The sequence below is a fragment of the Echiichthys vipera genome (assembly GCF_963691815.1).
Source record: "Echiichthys vipera genome assembly, chromosome: 17".
NCBI classification, from domain to species: domain Eukaryota; kingdom Metazoa; phylum Chordata; class Actinopteri; order Perciformes; family Trachinidae; genus Echiichthys; species Echiichthys vipera.
This window is the reverse complement of record NC_139842.1, coordinates 28,416,516-28,429,731: the sequence shown is the minus strand read 5'-3', so window position 1 is coordinate 28,429,731 and position 13,216 is coordinate 28,416,516. Positions and strand designations below refer to the sequence as shown.

The following is a 13,216-nucleotide window of genomic DNA, read 5'->3' as shown; positions in this document are numbered from 1 at the left end:
ACAGTATTAGCCATAGGAACAATAATAATAAGTTTGAATGGTACTACATGACCCAAAGTATTCTGTAGTAGTGGAGGAAGTGAAGTAGAACAAAAAAAGGAACCCAAAATCACATAAAACATAACAAAACGACATAAAGAAAACAAGACAATAACATTGTGACCAATCCGAGGGCTACTCCCATAGAAAAAAACACACCATCTGAGCTTTCCAGCTATCAACTAACAGCTAAACTGAGCTTCTGGGGTCTCCTCCCTTATCAAACAGTATGTGACCCCTTAAGTCACATGAGAATAATAATTATAACACTTTAAAAAAAATAATGATAATGATGATTATTCAGAACAGACAGTGAAAGCTGTGTAAAATAAATTAAATCAGCCAGCAGATGGCGCAAAGATGCCTTAGGGCAGGCAGGGCAGGCGGGCCATGAAGGCGTTTCTCCACATCAAAGATAAATAGAATTCCTGCCTATATGAAGCCCCACCCTCCACCCTGGGCCAGAATGCATACACTGCCCTAGTGCAGATCGCCTCCACACATTAGCCAGGTAAGTGCCAGGCTGCAGTAAAACACTTCTACCGAACAAGTCACAGAAAATACAATACTTCAGATAACCCTATGGTGATAAACAACCAAAATAAAATGAAGCTGTGAAGAAAATATATAATAACGAGCTTCCAGTACTTGGCACGAAGGCCGATTAAAGATAGTCTGAATTCACATAATAGTTTAAGCAGACACAAAGAAAGATGAAAAAACAGGAATTCAAAAAACATCAGAAAACACAGTCTCGAGTGTCCACGTGTGTTTAAATTTGATGCGATTTGTTTTCAAAACTCTTAACAGAATATCAGCAACCTGTCAAGATTTTAACTACTAATTCTTTAACTACTAATTTAAAAATAAACTCCGGCCAGTCCGGGGCTGGCTAAAGCACAGGCATTCAACTCACGGCAGGGAACGGCAACACATGTTTGAAGCCCAGGTTATAAAGATCGCACATCAACTCTCGGTACATCTGGCGCTTTTCCACCACCTCCGGTGCATGATCCTCGTATATGGTGATGGGGGAGCATCTGAGGGCGGCTGTGGCTTGGTGGCAGAGTGGGTCGTCCTCTGTTCGAGAGATTGGTGGTACGATCCCCATCTCCCCCCGGTCCACATGTCGAAGTGTCCTTGAGCAAGACACTGAACCCCAAATTGCTCCCAGTGCTGCGCATGGGTGTGTGAATGTGGTGTGAATGGTTAGATCAGATTAGATGGTATGTAGATGTCCACTGCCATCAGTGTGAATGTCTGTGTGAATGGGTGAATGTGACAAACACTGTGAAGTGCCTTGAGTAGTCAGATGACTAGAAAGGCGCTATATAAGTACAAGTCCAGTCCAAGTCCATCTATACTGCAGCTTCCCTCTCCTGGCGTGGGCTTTGTGTATGATCTTCTCCTTCACCTGGTATCTGTGCAGCCTGATAATGACTGGCTGTGGTCTCTGCCCTGGCTTTGGCTTCTCGGCTAGCGTACGCTGAGTTCTGTCAGATTCCGGCAGCTCCGCGAAGAAGGCTGTTTGCTGAGGCCCCTTCACTGCTTCAGGTACGCCAATCACACGGAGATAATGGCGCCGGCTGCGGGACTCCAGGTCGCTGACTTTAGCCAGCAGCTTAGTGTTTCTCTCTGTTAGACACACTTGTCTTTGCTGAGGAGCATGTGTGGACAAAGGAGAACTGGTCCAGAGTGCACTTCAGTGATTTGTACCGTCAATTTTTGTGCCTGATGGGAAACATTATGTTTGGTGTAGGACTGGGGAAAGACTGAACCCAAATTGTCACTCAGGATATGCTGTCTGTCTACTTGTCACATGGATTTCAGTCCAACAGGTGCCGGAACTTACTAGAACTTGTAGCCTGATTTTAAGAAACTGCTGGGACTTGCGTGTTTGTGTTATGGTGTAGACACTATATGCTTACTGTGCTAACATATTGTTTGTGTCTTGGCCTTCACTCTGTTGCTGTTTAACCACTTGCAGATTAATATCGCGAGACAACCTTGAGAAAAAATATCGGCACATTTCAATACCGCAAGATCTCGTCACAACCCTAGTATGTTGGCTTCAATTGGTATACTGAATTATTCATTTGACTAAATAAGCGAGTGATGAGTGGTACATTTGTGAATTTACAAGGTATAGGTAAGCTCCGCTGCACTAGAGTTTCAGAAACGCCTTGGGGAAAAGCTTGTGTGGTTTTTTACTTGACCTTTTACTGGGTCACTTTGACACCCCTGCTCTAGACCAACAGTACCAGTGTCAGCAAGGTTCAACCGTTTGTTGAATTATGCTGAAGTCAAAGTGCTGACGCCTGCATAGTGTTTCCATGTTGACGTCAACACATGCAGCGAGTGCAATGTAGCTACCATATTCAGCCATGCCCTTAATGGACACCAACACTGTTTTCCCTTTTGTAATACTTGGATTTCTTTTTAACAGTCTTTGGAAACATGCCAAGCAGTGGTTGGCTGCCAAAAAATAGACATCTATCATAAATACATTCATCCATCTGTAGGAAAGCATTCAGGACCTTTTAAAAGTTATGTGTTCTCATGTTAACAATTTAAATATTTTGTGTTTTATTTGCTTTTCTCTCCCCTCACTAAACCTTTCTCTTTTATTTGTTTCTCAATCTTTATCTCATATGTTTTCATTCACACTTCTCTACCCTTCTTTTCCCCCCTCTTCTCTCTCTCTGCCCTCCCTCCACAGAACTCCTCAGGGATCACCGTCCCAAAGCCTCCCAAACCTCCAGACAAGCCATTGATGCCTTACATGCGGTACAGCCGGAAGGTAAGCAGGAAGGTAAGACACCCATCCATGGTGTCTGCTTTTACTGCTTGTCCTCCCATCCCCTGAAAAGTTGCAGGGGTTTTAGGGTGGGAAACAGCCAAGCCATGACGCCTTCACCACCACCTCAACCACTAAGTGGAGACTCTCCACTCTGTTATACAGTTGGCTTACAATAGCCTCCTATGTTTGTCAACGATAAAAAGAACTTGCATCTCCTTCTTACCTTCTACAAGCATGATCTGTAACTGCCTTCATTTCCCTCTTTGTGCTGGTTGCTTTGTTTTTATTGCTTTACAGCATAAAACAATGTTGGCTTAAAACTGGTGATTCTGTCTTGAGATTTCATTCCATTCCATCCAGTCTTTTTGCAACACAAAATGTGCTTTACCCTCATGCTAGTTAAATTTTTTTCCAATCGATTCATAATTTTTGAGCTAATTTCTTCTTTCCTTCACAAGTTTCCTTCTGTATTTCATTTGTCTTATAGTAGTCTAACTTGTGCGTGTGTGTGTTTGTGTGCGTGCAAGGTATGGGACCAAGTAAAAGCATCCAACCCGGACCTGAAGCTGTGGGAGATTGGAAAGATTATCGGAGGGATGTGGAGAGACCTGACTGATGAGGAGAAACAGGACTACCTGAACGAGTATGAAGCTGAGAAGGTGAGCTGCTGGAAGTGTCCTAAAAGCTGTTTTTCATCAGTGCGATGTGTCATATCATCAAAAATCCAATCACGCTGATTTGTTTATTTACAGGGCTTTAATTTTGCAGGCACCATGGCATAGAGCAAATTTAAATTCATATAATACTTACTTCATTACAGCTTTTCAGGCTCACAAAATTGTTCCTTTCACGCCTGTAATCATGTATGAAAGATGGAAGGATAAAAGTGTCCCTCTTTTAATTGCCTTAAGAAGACAACAGTAAAAATGCTCCCAAACAATCTTAATACAAATTACAACCGATAGACCACAGGATCAGACGGGTAAAAACAGTGTATGTTCATTCTCTAGTTATTCCGTTTCGAAACCAAATCAGAAAAACGACGGACTGCATGGTTTTTCTGTTTAAAAACCAGAACGGATATTTGGATATTTACATTTATTGGTGTTGTACCCCTACTGTACCCCTCTTTCGTCATATTCATCGCACATTCACAAACATGATATGGGTGTTTTTCAAGCTGCATCTCATATTCACTGTGGCGGATATGATTTTCTAAGTGCGAACTACATTACTGCCAAGAGGAGAACAGAAAATATATGTTTCAGGAAATTTAATGTTTGAAAGATCGTGTCCAGCTGGATAAACAGCCACTGTTCTATACCGTAAGCCACTCAGGTTCACATTAATTAACTACATCAGCATCCAGGTAACATTTAGTTTTTAGGTTGATTTGAAATAACTGGTTACCTCTATCTCTTAGTAGAAAATATTCAAACATTTATCAACGTGTGTTCTCTCAATGCTGCGGCTATATTGACAACATAACAGCTCCATGCGACTCTTCTCACATTCTGTTTTTCTGATTTGGTTTTGAAACGGAATATCAAAAGAACGAACCATAAACAGATTCAGGTATTATTATTTTTCTCTTTCCATCTCAGATAGAGTACAACGACTCTTTGAAGGCCTACCACAACTCACCAGCATACCTGGCCTACGTCAACGCTAAGAACCGGGCAGAGGCCGCAATGGAGGAGGAAAGCAGACAGAGGCAAAGTCGTATGGACAAAGGAGAGCCTTACATGAGCATTCAGCCCGCTGAAGACCCTGATGGTAAGTTTTATATATAGATGATTCCGTCTTTACTGTGTTTTCCTGTCATCTATGGTCTCTTCACTCTTTTCCTCACCTCAAGCGCTGCTGCTGAGCTCAGCAGAGGAGAGCTGCAGGACAGTCACTAACTTGTTGTTCTGCTACCAACATTAACTGCTGTGTTTCATCAGTGTAGGCTTAAGACATGCATGCATGCAGGCTGAAATTAACTGTGAATTCGGAGCCATTAGCAGAAGTTAGTACCCTGACTCTTGCCAGATGAATTTCGTTCCGCCTAGCTCCACACCTCCATCTGGTATCGCTTCACAGGAGAGGGATTTGGGGAACACTGAAAAATGGTAGAGCAACCGCCGAACGGGATTTTTATAGATATGACGTAGCGGAGAAGCGACTGTTCAATTCAGACAATAATGGCGGCTCGCATCGAGGAGGCAGGCATCGACATTGATGCTATTTCCTCCGTTTCGTCTAATCTACTTGATCAGTTAAGTATCCTCTTTTTTTCCATCCCTCTAGACTATGACGACGGGTTTTCAGTGAAGCACACAGCAGCCGCTCGCTTCCAGAGGAACCACCGACTCATTAGTGACATCCTCAGTGAGATTGTGGTGCCTGATGTCCGCTCGGTGGTCACCACAGCCCGCATGCAGGTTCTTAAGAGGCAGGTCCAGTCTCTTATGGTGCACCAGGTAGGTTTAATGAACATATTCTATGCCATTTGGGGCCCAGAGAATTTGAGCTGAGAGCTCAGTAGATTTTTCTTTCTTCTAATAAAGATTGTTGTCCTGTGCACATTGTGAGCAAATGTCAGGTTCTAATGCACCTCAGAGACACACTCAGTATGTTTCACCTGTCTCTCGTGCGTTCCAGAGAAAGCTGGAGGCAGAACTTCTGCAGATTGAGGATCGCCACCAAGATAAGAAAAGGCGCTTTCTGGAGACTACTGACTCATTCAACACTGAGCTCAAGCGGGTACAGCAGTACTTATTTACCTTAAGACAGAAGTCAAAAGTAAGGATGAGGTTTAATTTGAGAATGCTAAACATCATCTAGAATAATTTGCCCCTGAAACCAAAGGACGAGGATTATTCATGTGTGCATTGAGCCCTCACACATTCTGATTTGTAAAAGAAAATGGTGGATTGAGTTTTGTCCAAGCCATTGTTTTACTAGTGGTCCCTGTCTCCAGCTGTGCAGTCAGAAGGTAGAGGTGGACATGGAGAAGCTAGCAGCAGAGATGGCTGCTGCTGAAGAGGCGGCCAGGCGACGGGCAGAGGAGAGGGAACGTGAGACAGCTGAACAGGCAGAGAAAGCTGCTCAACAGGCACAACAACAGCAGCAACAACAGCAGGAGACTGCTGGAAACAAAGCTACAGACCAGAACAGTAATAGCAACACAGCTAACCCCACGTCAGGGACCAAGGAGGAGGACAGTCCCACACCAATGGAGAAAGGTACCTAAAGTTTAAATGCACTGCATTTATAGGGTCTTTCTACCTCACCAGACAAAACAATTTTCTTCTCATTCACCCACACACACTTTCATACACAGATGTTGGCAAGAGCAACTTACGGTTCAGTGTCTTTCTCAAGGACACTTAGAAATGCAGACAGGAGGAGCCAGGGTTCGACCGAGAAACCTTAGGATTATCACAGCCATCTGTATTTTTCTATAAATCTGAGAAATGTATTACATCTGTTTAAGGACATGATTGAACTATTGTTAAGAATAAAACTATATATTAAAATATGTTCAAGAGGAGCCCATTGGCTTGGAGCATACACTGTATAAAAAAGATGGATGTAGCTTACAGGTCTGAAAAGTGAGGCCAATGGTGAAGTGCCTTACTCTTGCATTCTCTCTAAAGTCCAGCAGGGATCGAGTATACTGGTTAAAAAAAAATGTGGAGCCATTTTTGGGTTTGGCAAGTGAACGCCTAATTAGCGTTGGTTTTGAGGCGGGTTTAAGTGTAACGTAACGAGAAGCTCCCTTTCTAGCCTACCAAGCAAGTGGAAGCAACGCATGCAAATCCAACCTGATGTGGACATTTTCAGACAGCTAATTCTGTAAGCCGCTCGCTAATGCTTTTTTTCTCATGGATCCTTCTGTTGGACTATGGACTGGGCACCTAATATTGTGCCTTTTATCCGTAAATTTGCGTTACACAAACGGCAAATATACTTTAGCGACATGTTAAATTTCTGAGCTTTGCCTCGTTGGTTTATTTGGCCCATCTACCACCAACATAGGTGGTAATAGACAGATGGTTTATCCAACCAGCGACCAGTGAAAATATTGGCCCCTTCCCAAAAGATCTCTAAATGAGAGTTCCCAGATGGATATGCTTAGCAAATGCGAATCAATCCACATACACATGAAACAGTAAGAATTACAAGAACATAATAAGATAAAAAAAATTGTAGTGCTATTTAAGCTCTTATTCAGAACACCAACTGACAAAGGCACAAAGGAGTTCCTGTATCGGTTTTGTGTCGACCGCTGGGCCTTTTTGTCGCCTGTCTGATGGTAACAGCTCATACTGTGAGTTTTGAATATGGTAAGGGTCCTCCAGGATTCTCTTCAACTGTTTCAGTACACACCTTTGAAACGGTGACTGCAAATTATAATGATCTTTAAGGCCAATCATTTTCATAGCTGCTTGAACCAGGTGCAGCTTTGATTTAGCTGAAACAGGGAGGTTTGCAAACCAAACAGTGTGATTACACTCTCCAAGACAGCCTGATCAAATAAAAACATGATTCTCTGCTCAACTCAATACACTCGCAGTCTTCCTAGAAAGAACAATCTATACTGAGTCCACATGGGTGGTCCAGGTTCAAGTTCTGTCTGTCAGGGGTGTCCAAACTTTTTGCAATGAGGGCCAGATTTGATAAAGTGAAGATGCCCGGGGGCCAGTAGTTCCTTCTGATGTTTTTTTAACAACAAAAGTCACATGCAAATGTGCACTATTATTAAAAAAAAAATGTCATTGTCACAATTCTCTTTTTTTTTTAAATGGCAGTGTAACCAAATATAAGCCACTCAGGCAGACATGAACAACTCTAAAAGCACAATTCTGCCTTTAATTCATATCTGGAGAGTCAGATAACATTGAACTGTATGGAATGCCTTAATTTTCCTTGAGTTTGATAAATATCTTTGCTTCATGACCCTTTTAAACAGGAGTTATATGTAATGCAAAGTTGTCTGTTATCATTAAAGTTTAAAGCAAGTTATTTTTGCTCTTGTCTTTTACAAGATCTTTCACAGAGTACACATCTACAGGTACACAACATCAACAGTTATAACCAAATCTTATTCAAGATGTTTTATAAAATAAAATAAAAAAGTGCCTTAAGTCCAAGTGCATAAGTATGCTTTTGACTTTTCACTGTTAATGGTGACAGATTCAAAATCAGATTGATCAAGAAACCAATAACTTGCTGTCACTAATGAGAAGGGTGATATCTGGAGATCTGGATTTCAGTAAAGAGGCCAGGTCTGGTTTGAGGGAAGTTGTTGAAATGCGTAAAATGTCACGCAAGTGGGGGTCACTTAGTCTTGACCTCATTCGTTCTTGTTTAAGTTCATGACAGAGAATGTTTGCTCACACAGATATGTGGAGCTGAATAAGCTCAGCATTTTCATAAAATGTTCGCATTTCTGGAAACCTGCCTTTATCTAGCTGCCTGTAAAAGTCAACAAGAGTAAGCTGCTGGTGTCTACCGCGCTGCTCATCATCACACTGCAGCTCAATGAGCTCCAGCTGCAGTTGTGGATGAGCATCGTCAGGGTCCACGGAGAAGGGAGAAGAGAAAAGCAACATGTCCTTTTCAATAGTAGCAAAATCCCGAAAGCGTTTGTTAAATTCCATAGAAGGAGATTCGATAGCTGTTGCATAACTCATCATTTGCGCACCGATGTTGTCCTGTGGGAAACTGTCAGTGACTTCTTTCAAAGCTGGGAAGCGGCAGTGCAGGGCTCTGTTTGGGACAATTGTTTTTGGAAAAGTGGCAGCTTAGTTCTGAAGGCCTTGATGTGTGCGTATAGCTGGCTCACCACTGCATCTTGTCCTTGCAGATTAACATTCAGCGCAAACGGATGCTTCATTATGTCACCCAAAAAAGCCAAATCTGCCAGCCATATAGGATTGGACAGTTCTCCCATCGGTTGCCTCTTTTCACATAAAAAGCGTCCAATTTCCTCTCTGAGAGAGAAAAATGGCTGCATTGGGGACCCCCGACTTAGCCACCTCACATCGTTGTGATATATTACGTCTCCATATTCAGCCTGAATGTCAAGCAAGAACTGCTGAAACTGTCGGTGGTGTAGAGCTTTAGCGCGAATAAAATAAAAGACAATAACATGATCAAATTTGAGATGTTTGGCGCAGAGAGCCTGCTGGTGAATTATACAGTGAAGTTTAATAGCGTTACCTCCTTCTTCGCTGACTTTATTGCAGATCAGTGTGGACAATCCACTTCGCTCACCAGCCATGGCAGGCGCACCATCGGTAATGATCCCAGAAACTTTACTCCATGGTAGTTTCAGATCAACAGCTTCACAAACAGAAACGAAAATATCTGTTCCTCTGGTTTGGCCTTTGAGGCTTTGGAGGTCAAGCAGCTCCTCTGTTACGTTCATGTTGTCATCAACTCCTCTTAAAAAAATCAAGAGCTGTGCAGTGTCAGATACATCGGTGCTTTCATCACAGGCTAATGAGAAATAATCAAAAGCCAATCCCCTGTCCCCCAGTTGTCTCTGAATATCCAATGATATGTCCTCGACTCTCCGTGCCACGGTGTTACGTGCCAGGCAAACATTCATAAATTCTTCCTTCTTTTCGGGGCAAACGTTCTCCACCATTTTCAGGACACAGTCTTTGATAAAGGTACCTTCAGTGAAAGGTTTGCCATGTTTAGCTATTAACATGGCCACTTCGTAGCTTGCTTTGGTGGTACTTTCCTTTGACTCACAGGCCCGTGTGAAAAAACGCTGTTGTGATGCCAGAGCAGCTTGCAGTTGTTTCACTTTTTCTGCACGGCCACTCCCAGTTAGCTTGTCGTATGTGTTGGCATGTTTAGTTTGGTAGTGTCTCTTTATGTTAAAATCTTTAAACAAGGCAACAGTCTCTTGACAAATAAGACAAACACAATTGCCACGATTTTCAGTGAAGTACTGTAATTCCCACCTTTCCTGAAAGCGGTGCCCCTCACTATCAACTTTCTTCTTTTTCTTTACAGTCGCCATGGCAGTAATGACTGGAGAAGGGTTTGCCATAAGGATGCATAGCCAGATAGCATTAATTAGTGGTAATGCCACCATGTGGTGAAAGGAGAAATTACATTTTAGAGTTTTGTGATTTATTTATCCTGTTAGACAGTGCTAGTGGGCCATAAATAATATACTATAGGAATACTACGCCTCGGTTTCAAATAGACAGGACGTCAAATTGCTGCCTATGTCCGTCTGCCAATGTGACAGCTTTTCAATATAAAAACTAATTTGCTCACTGGGTTTATTACCTCAGTAAAATATTCCCAATTAGCCTATTATCTCAATCTCTAGTTTAAAGTATTTTTCAATACAACATGATGCTCATTCACATTACATTTACAGTGCGCCTAAAAAACATTTTGTTGGTTTGGTTAGTTTCTGACCGAATTGGTCGATTTATGTGCGACCCAAATTATTTTATGATCTCGGGGAAGAAACAATAAAATTAAAATACACAAATACAAATTTTGAGGCAAATCATAATTGTGTTTTCGTACAGCTCTCTTCATCCTGTACAGGGATGAGCGTATTCTGAAAATGTATGTACACAGAAGGCTTAGTTCTCCTCCCCACTCTTTTGTCCAAATATGGTCCCATCCAGTTTAAAAAAAACAAGATGGCGACCGCCAAAATGCAATCTCCTGACTTTAAAATGGTAGTCCACAAACATGAGTGACGTCACAGTGGCTACATCCATCTTTAGTATTCAGTCTATGGCTTGGAGCTGAGAGCCACAGACTGGGCGAGGAAGTGGTAAACTGGGAGACGGATGAGGATGAACACATTTTGTTTTATTACATGAATAAAAAGTATAAACTAATGCCAGAATATTGTCTTGGGATTTTGAAATGTCAATCTAAAGCAACTAATTCTCTCCCCAGATGACATAGGACCTTCAGAGCCCTCCTCAGACCCCCAGCTTGCTCCACTTCCTCCAGCTGACCCTTCCTCTTCTGCCTCTGATAAAGGAACCCCTCCTCCTGAGCCCCCCAGGGAGCTCAGCACTCCTAGCAGCAGTGCCCCCAGTGATGACAGCAGCAGCAGCAACAGCATGCCCCCTCCCTCCTCAGACAGCACCCCTGGAGCAACAGCCCCGGAAACCCCAGCTGCCCAAGAAGCCAACTCCAGTGCAGCTAACCCTAATGGGGCTGCAGCACCTCCGCCTCCCCCTGCCTCAGAAGAATCAGCCCCACCACTTCCTCCACCCCCACCACCACTACTAACCCCCAGCCAGAGCAGCCAACAGTATGATATGTAGAAGTGTTTGTTAGATACACAGTGGGAAGTTGCATGTCCCTCCTGTGCGGCAGATCTCCTTTTTTTCCTTTTTTGGGTGGAGCATCAGGTGTGGAAGAGGTGAGACTATCACAACAGATCCTATGAATGAGCAGTGCTGAATGGTTGAGAGTCTGATAGTATGGTAACAATATAAACAGTTAACATTTGTTTTATATAAAAGGGTTGGAGGGTTTCGTCATCCAGCCTTGTGTAGCCAAGCAAGACCCTTTTGGGGAAATGAAGATTTCGCTTAAATCTGCTTAAATTAATTGAAATTTCACTTAAGAATACTCGATACTAAGAAATTTTACTCAACCAAGTTCATGTTCCAGGCATTGTACAAGCATTCCTCTTTTCTAATCACGTCACTTAATGGAATTTTATATCAAAAAATAACCACATCCAAACTCGGAACAGGATACATGTGGGCTGAAATGGACTGCAGCAACCCCACTGGTTGCTTGGATGTCACATACAGGGACTTAACTCAACACCTTACATCACTTACTATTGTCTCCACCTGTGTAATGTCCAACATCCATCCATAAGTCCGCAATCATTTCCAGTTTGCAGTGAAAAGCAGCAACACATTGAAAGGCTGGAACTACAGTGTTTGGCATTTTTGCTTGGAAATTGAAAACCCTAATATTAAATTATCAAAGTAGTTCCAGATTCCTTTTTCTGTTGATCAACTCGTCTACTGCTACTGTGTGAAGGGCACTCGCTACCAGCTGCAACATGTTCCAGAATACAGAAATGTTATGCCCCTAGGTGATTTGAGGAGCTACTTGTAGGGAGAAGGCATGCTGATGGCCTTTTTACTTCTTACATAGTTCAAATGTAAACTTCCAGTAACTCCCACTGTGTAGACTTAGTCTTTTTGGATGTGGCTGAAATGTTTGAGTTCTGCGTATATTGCTCAGTCTTGATGTATAAATCAGCCCTTATAGTATAAATCAATAGCACCGCAGTTGCAAACTTAAAGGGCAACCTTGCATGAAAGCGCCCCCCCCCCCCCCCCTCCCCCATTAAAAACCTCAGAATCTTGTCTTGTAGTTTGCGTGATTTGCAAAAATACAGCTGTTGCTACTACTTTGAGTTTTTAGGAATTAGTGGAATCTTTTTAGGTGAACATACTCGGATTCAGTCTTCATGTTAAAGCTGTACTCTTGAATCAGATGCCACTCCGAACATGTTACAGAGTGACTAGGAATGATGTTTGCAGGTCTGACTTAGTATGGAGGAGGGCACATTTTAATTATTGGTACACATTCTACATGCTATACTAAATAGTAAAAATCCTGCAAGCATCTATACATTTTTTGAAGTCTTTGTCAAAGAGTTGAGGCTGAGGAAGACTAGTATTTGAAAAGAAAGTGTAGGACAAAACGCCACGTGTGCAAGAAACAAAAAAATGTCGAGCATGTTGGTGATAAAATGATTTGCATTGAATAAAAACAGCTGACATGGTGTTCCCTGTATTCATCGCATTGATGTAGAAAGATACATACTTAGCATTTAATCTGTAAGAGCTTCTCTACAAGTTGAAGCTATTTTTCCTAGACTGTTCCTCCTCTAGACTGCGTATCCCTGTTAACACCACAAGCAGAGAAATGCACATTCTACCCTGATCCACATATAACCTCAGTCACTTTTGCATTGAAAGAAATGTTTTCTTACTTGGACTGTTTTTAGTAATATGCCTGTTTTTGCATCTTTTTTTTGTACTACCTGAACTTGCCCATCCAAATAAAGATGATTTCTCAGTCTTTCAGTAACTGTTGTTTATGCAACGCAGACAGTTAGTGCTATAACTGCTGGAACTTCTGACCTCTTAATGTTTTCTCTTTATTTGTCCAGCATGTTTTACGCATTTTAGTTTCATATATCAATTTAGGGGGTGTTTCTAATCCTTTTAGTTCATGGGCCACATACAGCCCAATTTGCTCTTGAGCTGCCCCCAGTCGTTTACTGCCCAACATTCAGCAGGTTGAACTGTGTGCATGTTCTCTTGGTTGGCAACCACCTCCTGTCTGCTGCCAGCC

The 13,216-nt window shown here is 42.3% G+C and overlaps 1 protein-coding gene across 3 annotated transcripts in view; it reads left to right on the top strand.

The window, feature by feature from the left end:
- Window positions 1–12,940, top strand: part of LOC310959471 (SWI/SNF-related matrix-associated actin-dependent regulator of chromatin subfamily E member 1-like) — a 21,872-nt gene extending 8,932 nt beyond the window's left edge. For 2 of the 3 annotated variants that reach the window (XM_083930832.1, XM_083930833.1), the window contains exons 5-11: window positions 2,759–2,851; window positions 3,367–3,498; window positions 4,444–4,615; window positions 5,132–5,304; window positions 5,486–5,587; window positions 5,805–6,069; window positions 10,775–12,940. In XM_083930832.1, coding sequence (XP_083786958.1) covers window positions 2,759–2,851; window positions 3,367–3,498; window positions 4,444–4,615; window positions 5,132–5,304; window positions 5,486–5,587; window positions 5,805–6,069; window positions 10,775–11,151 — 1,314 coding nt within the window. In that variant the 3' untranslated portion in view covers window positions 11,152–12,940. The remainder of the gene's footprint in view (window positions 1–2,758; window positions 2,852–3,366; window positions 3,499–4,443; window positions 4,616–5,131; window positions 5,305–5,485; window positions 5,588–5,804; window positions 6,070–10,774) is intronic. The other variant, XM_083930834.1, reaches the window with a different exon arrangement.
- Window positions 12,941–13,216: the final 276 nt, after the last annotated feature.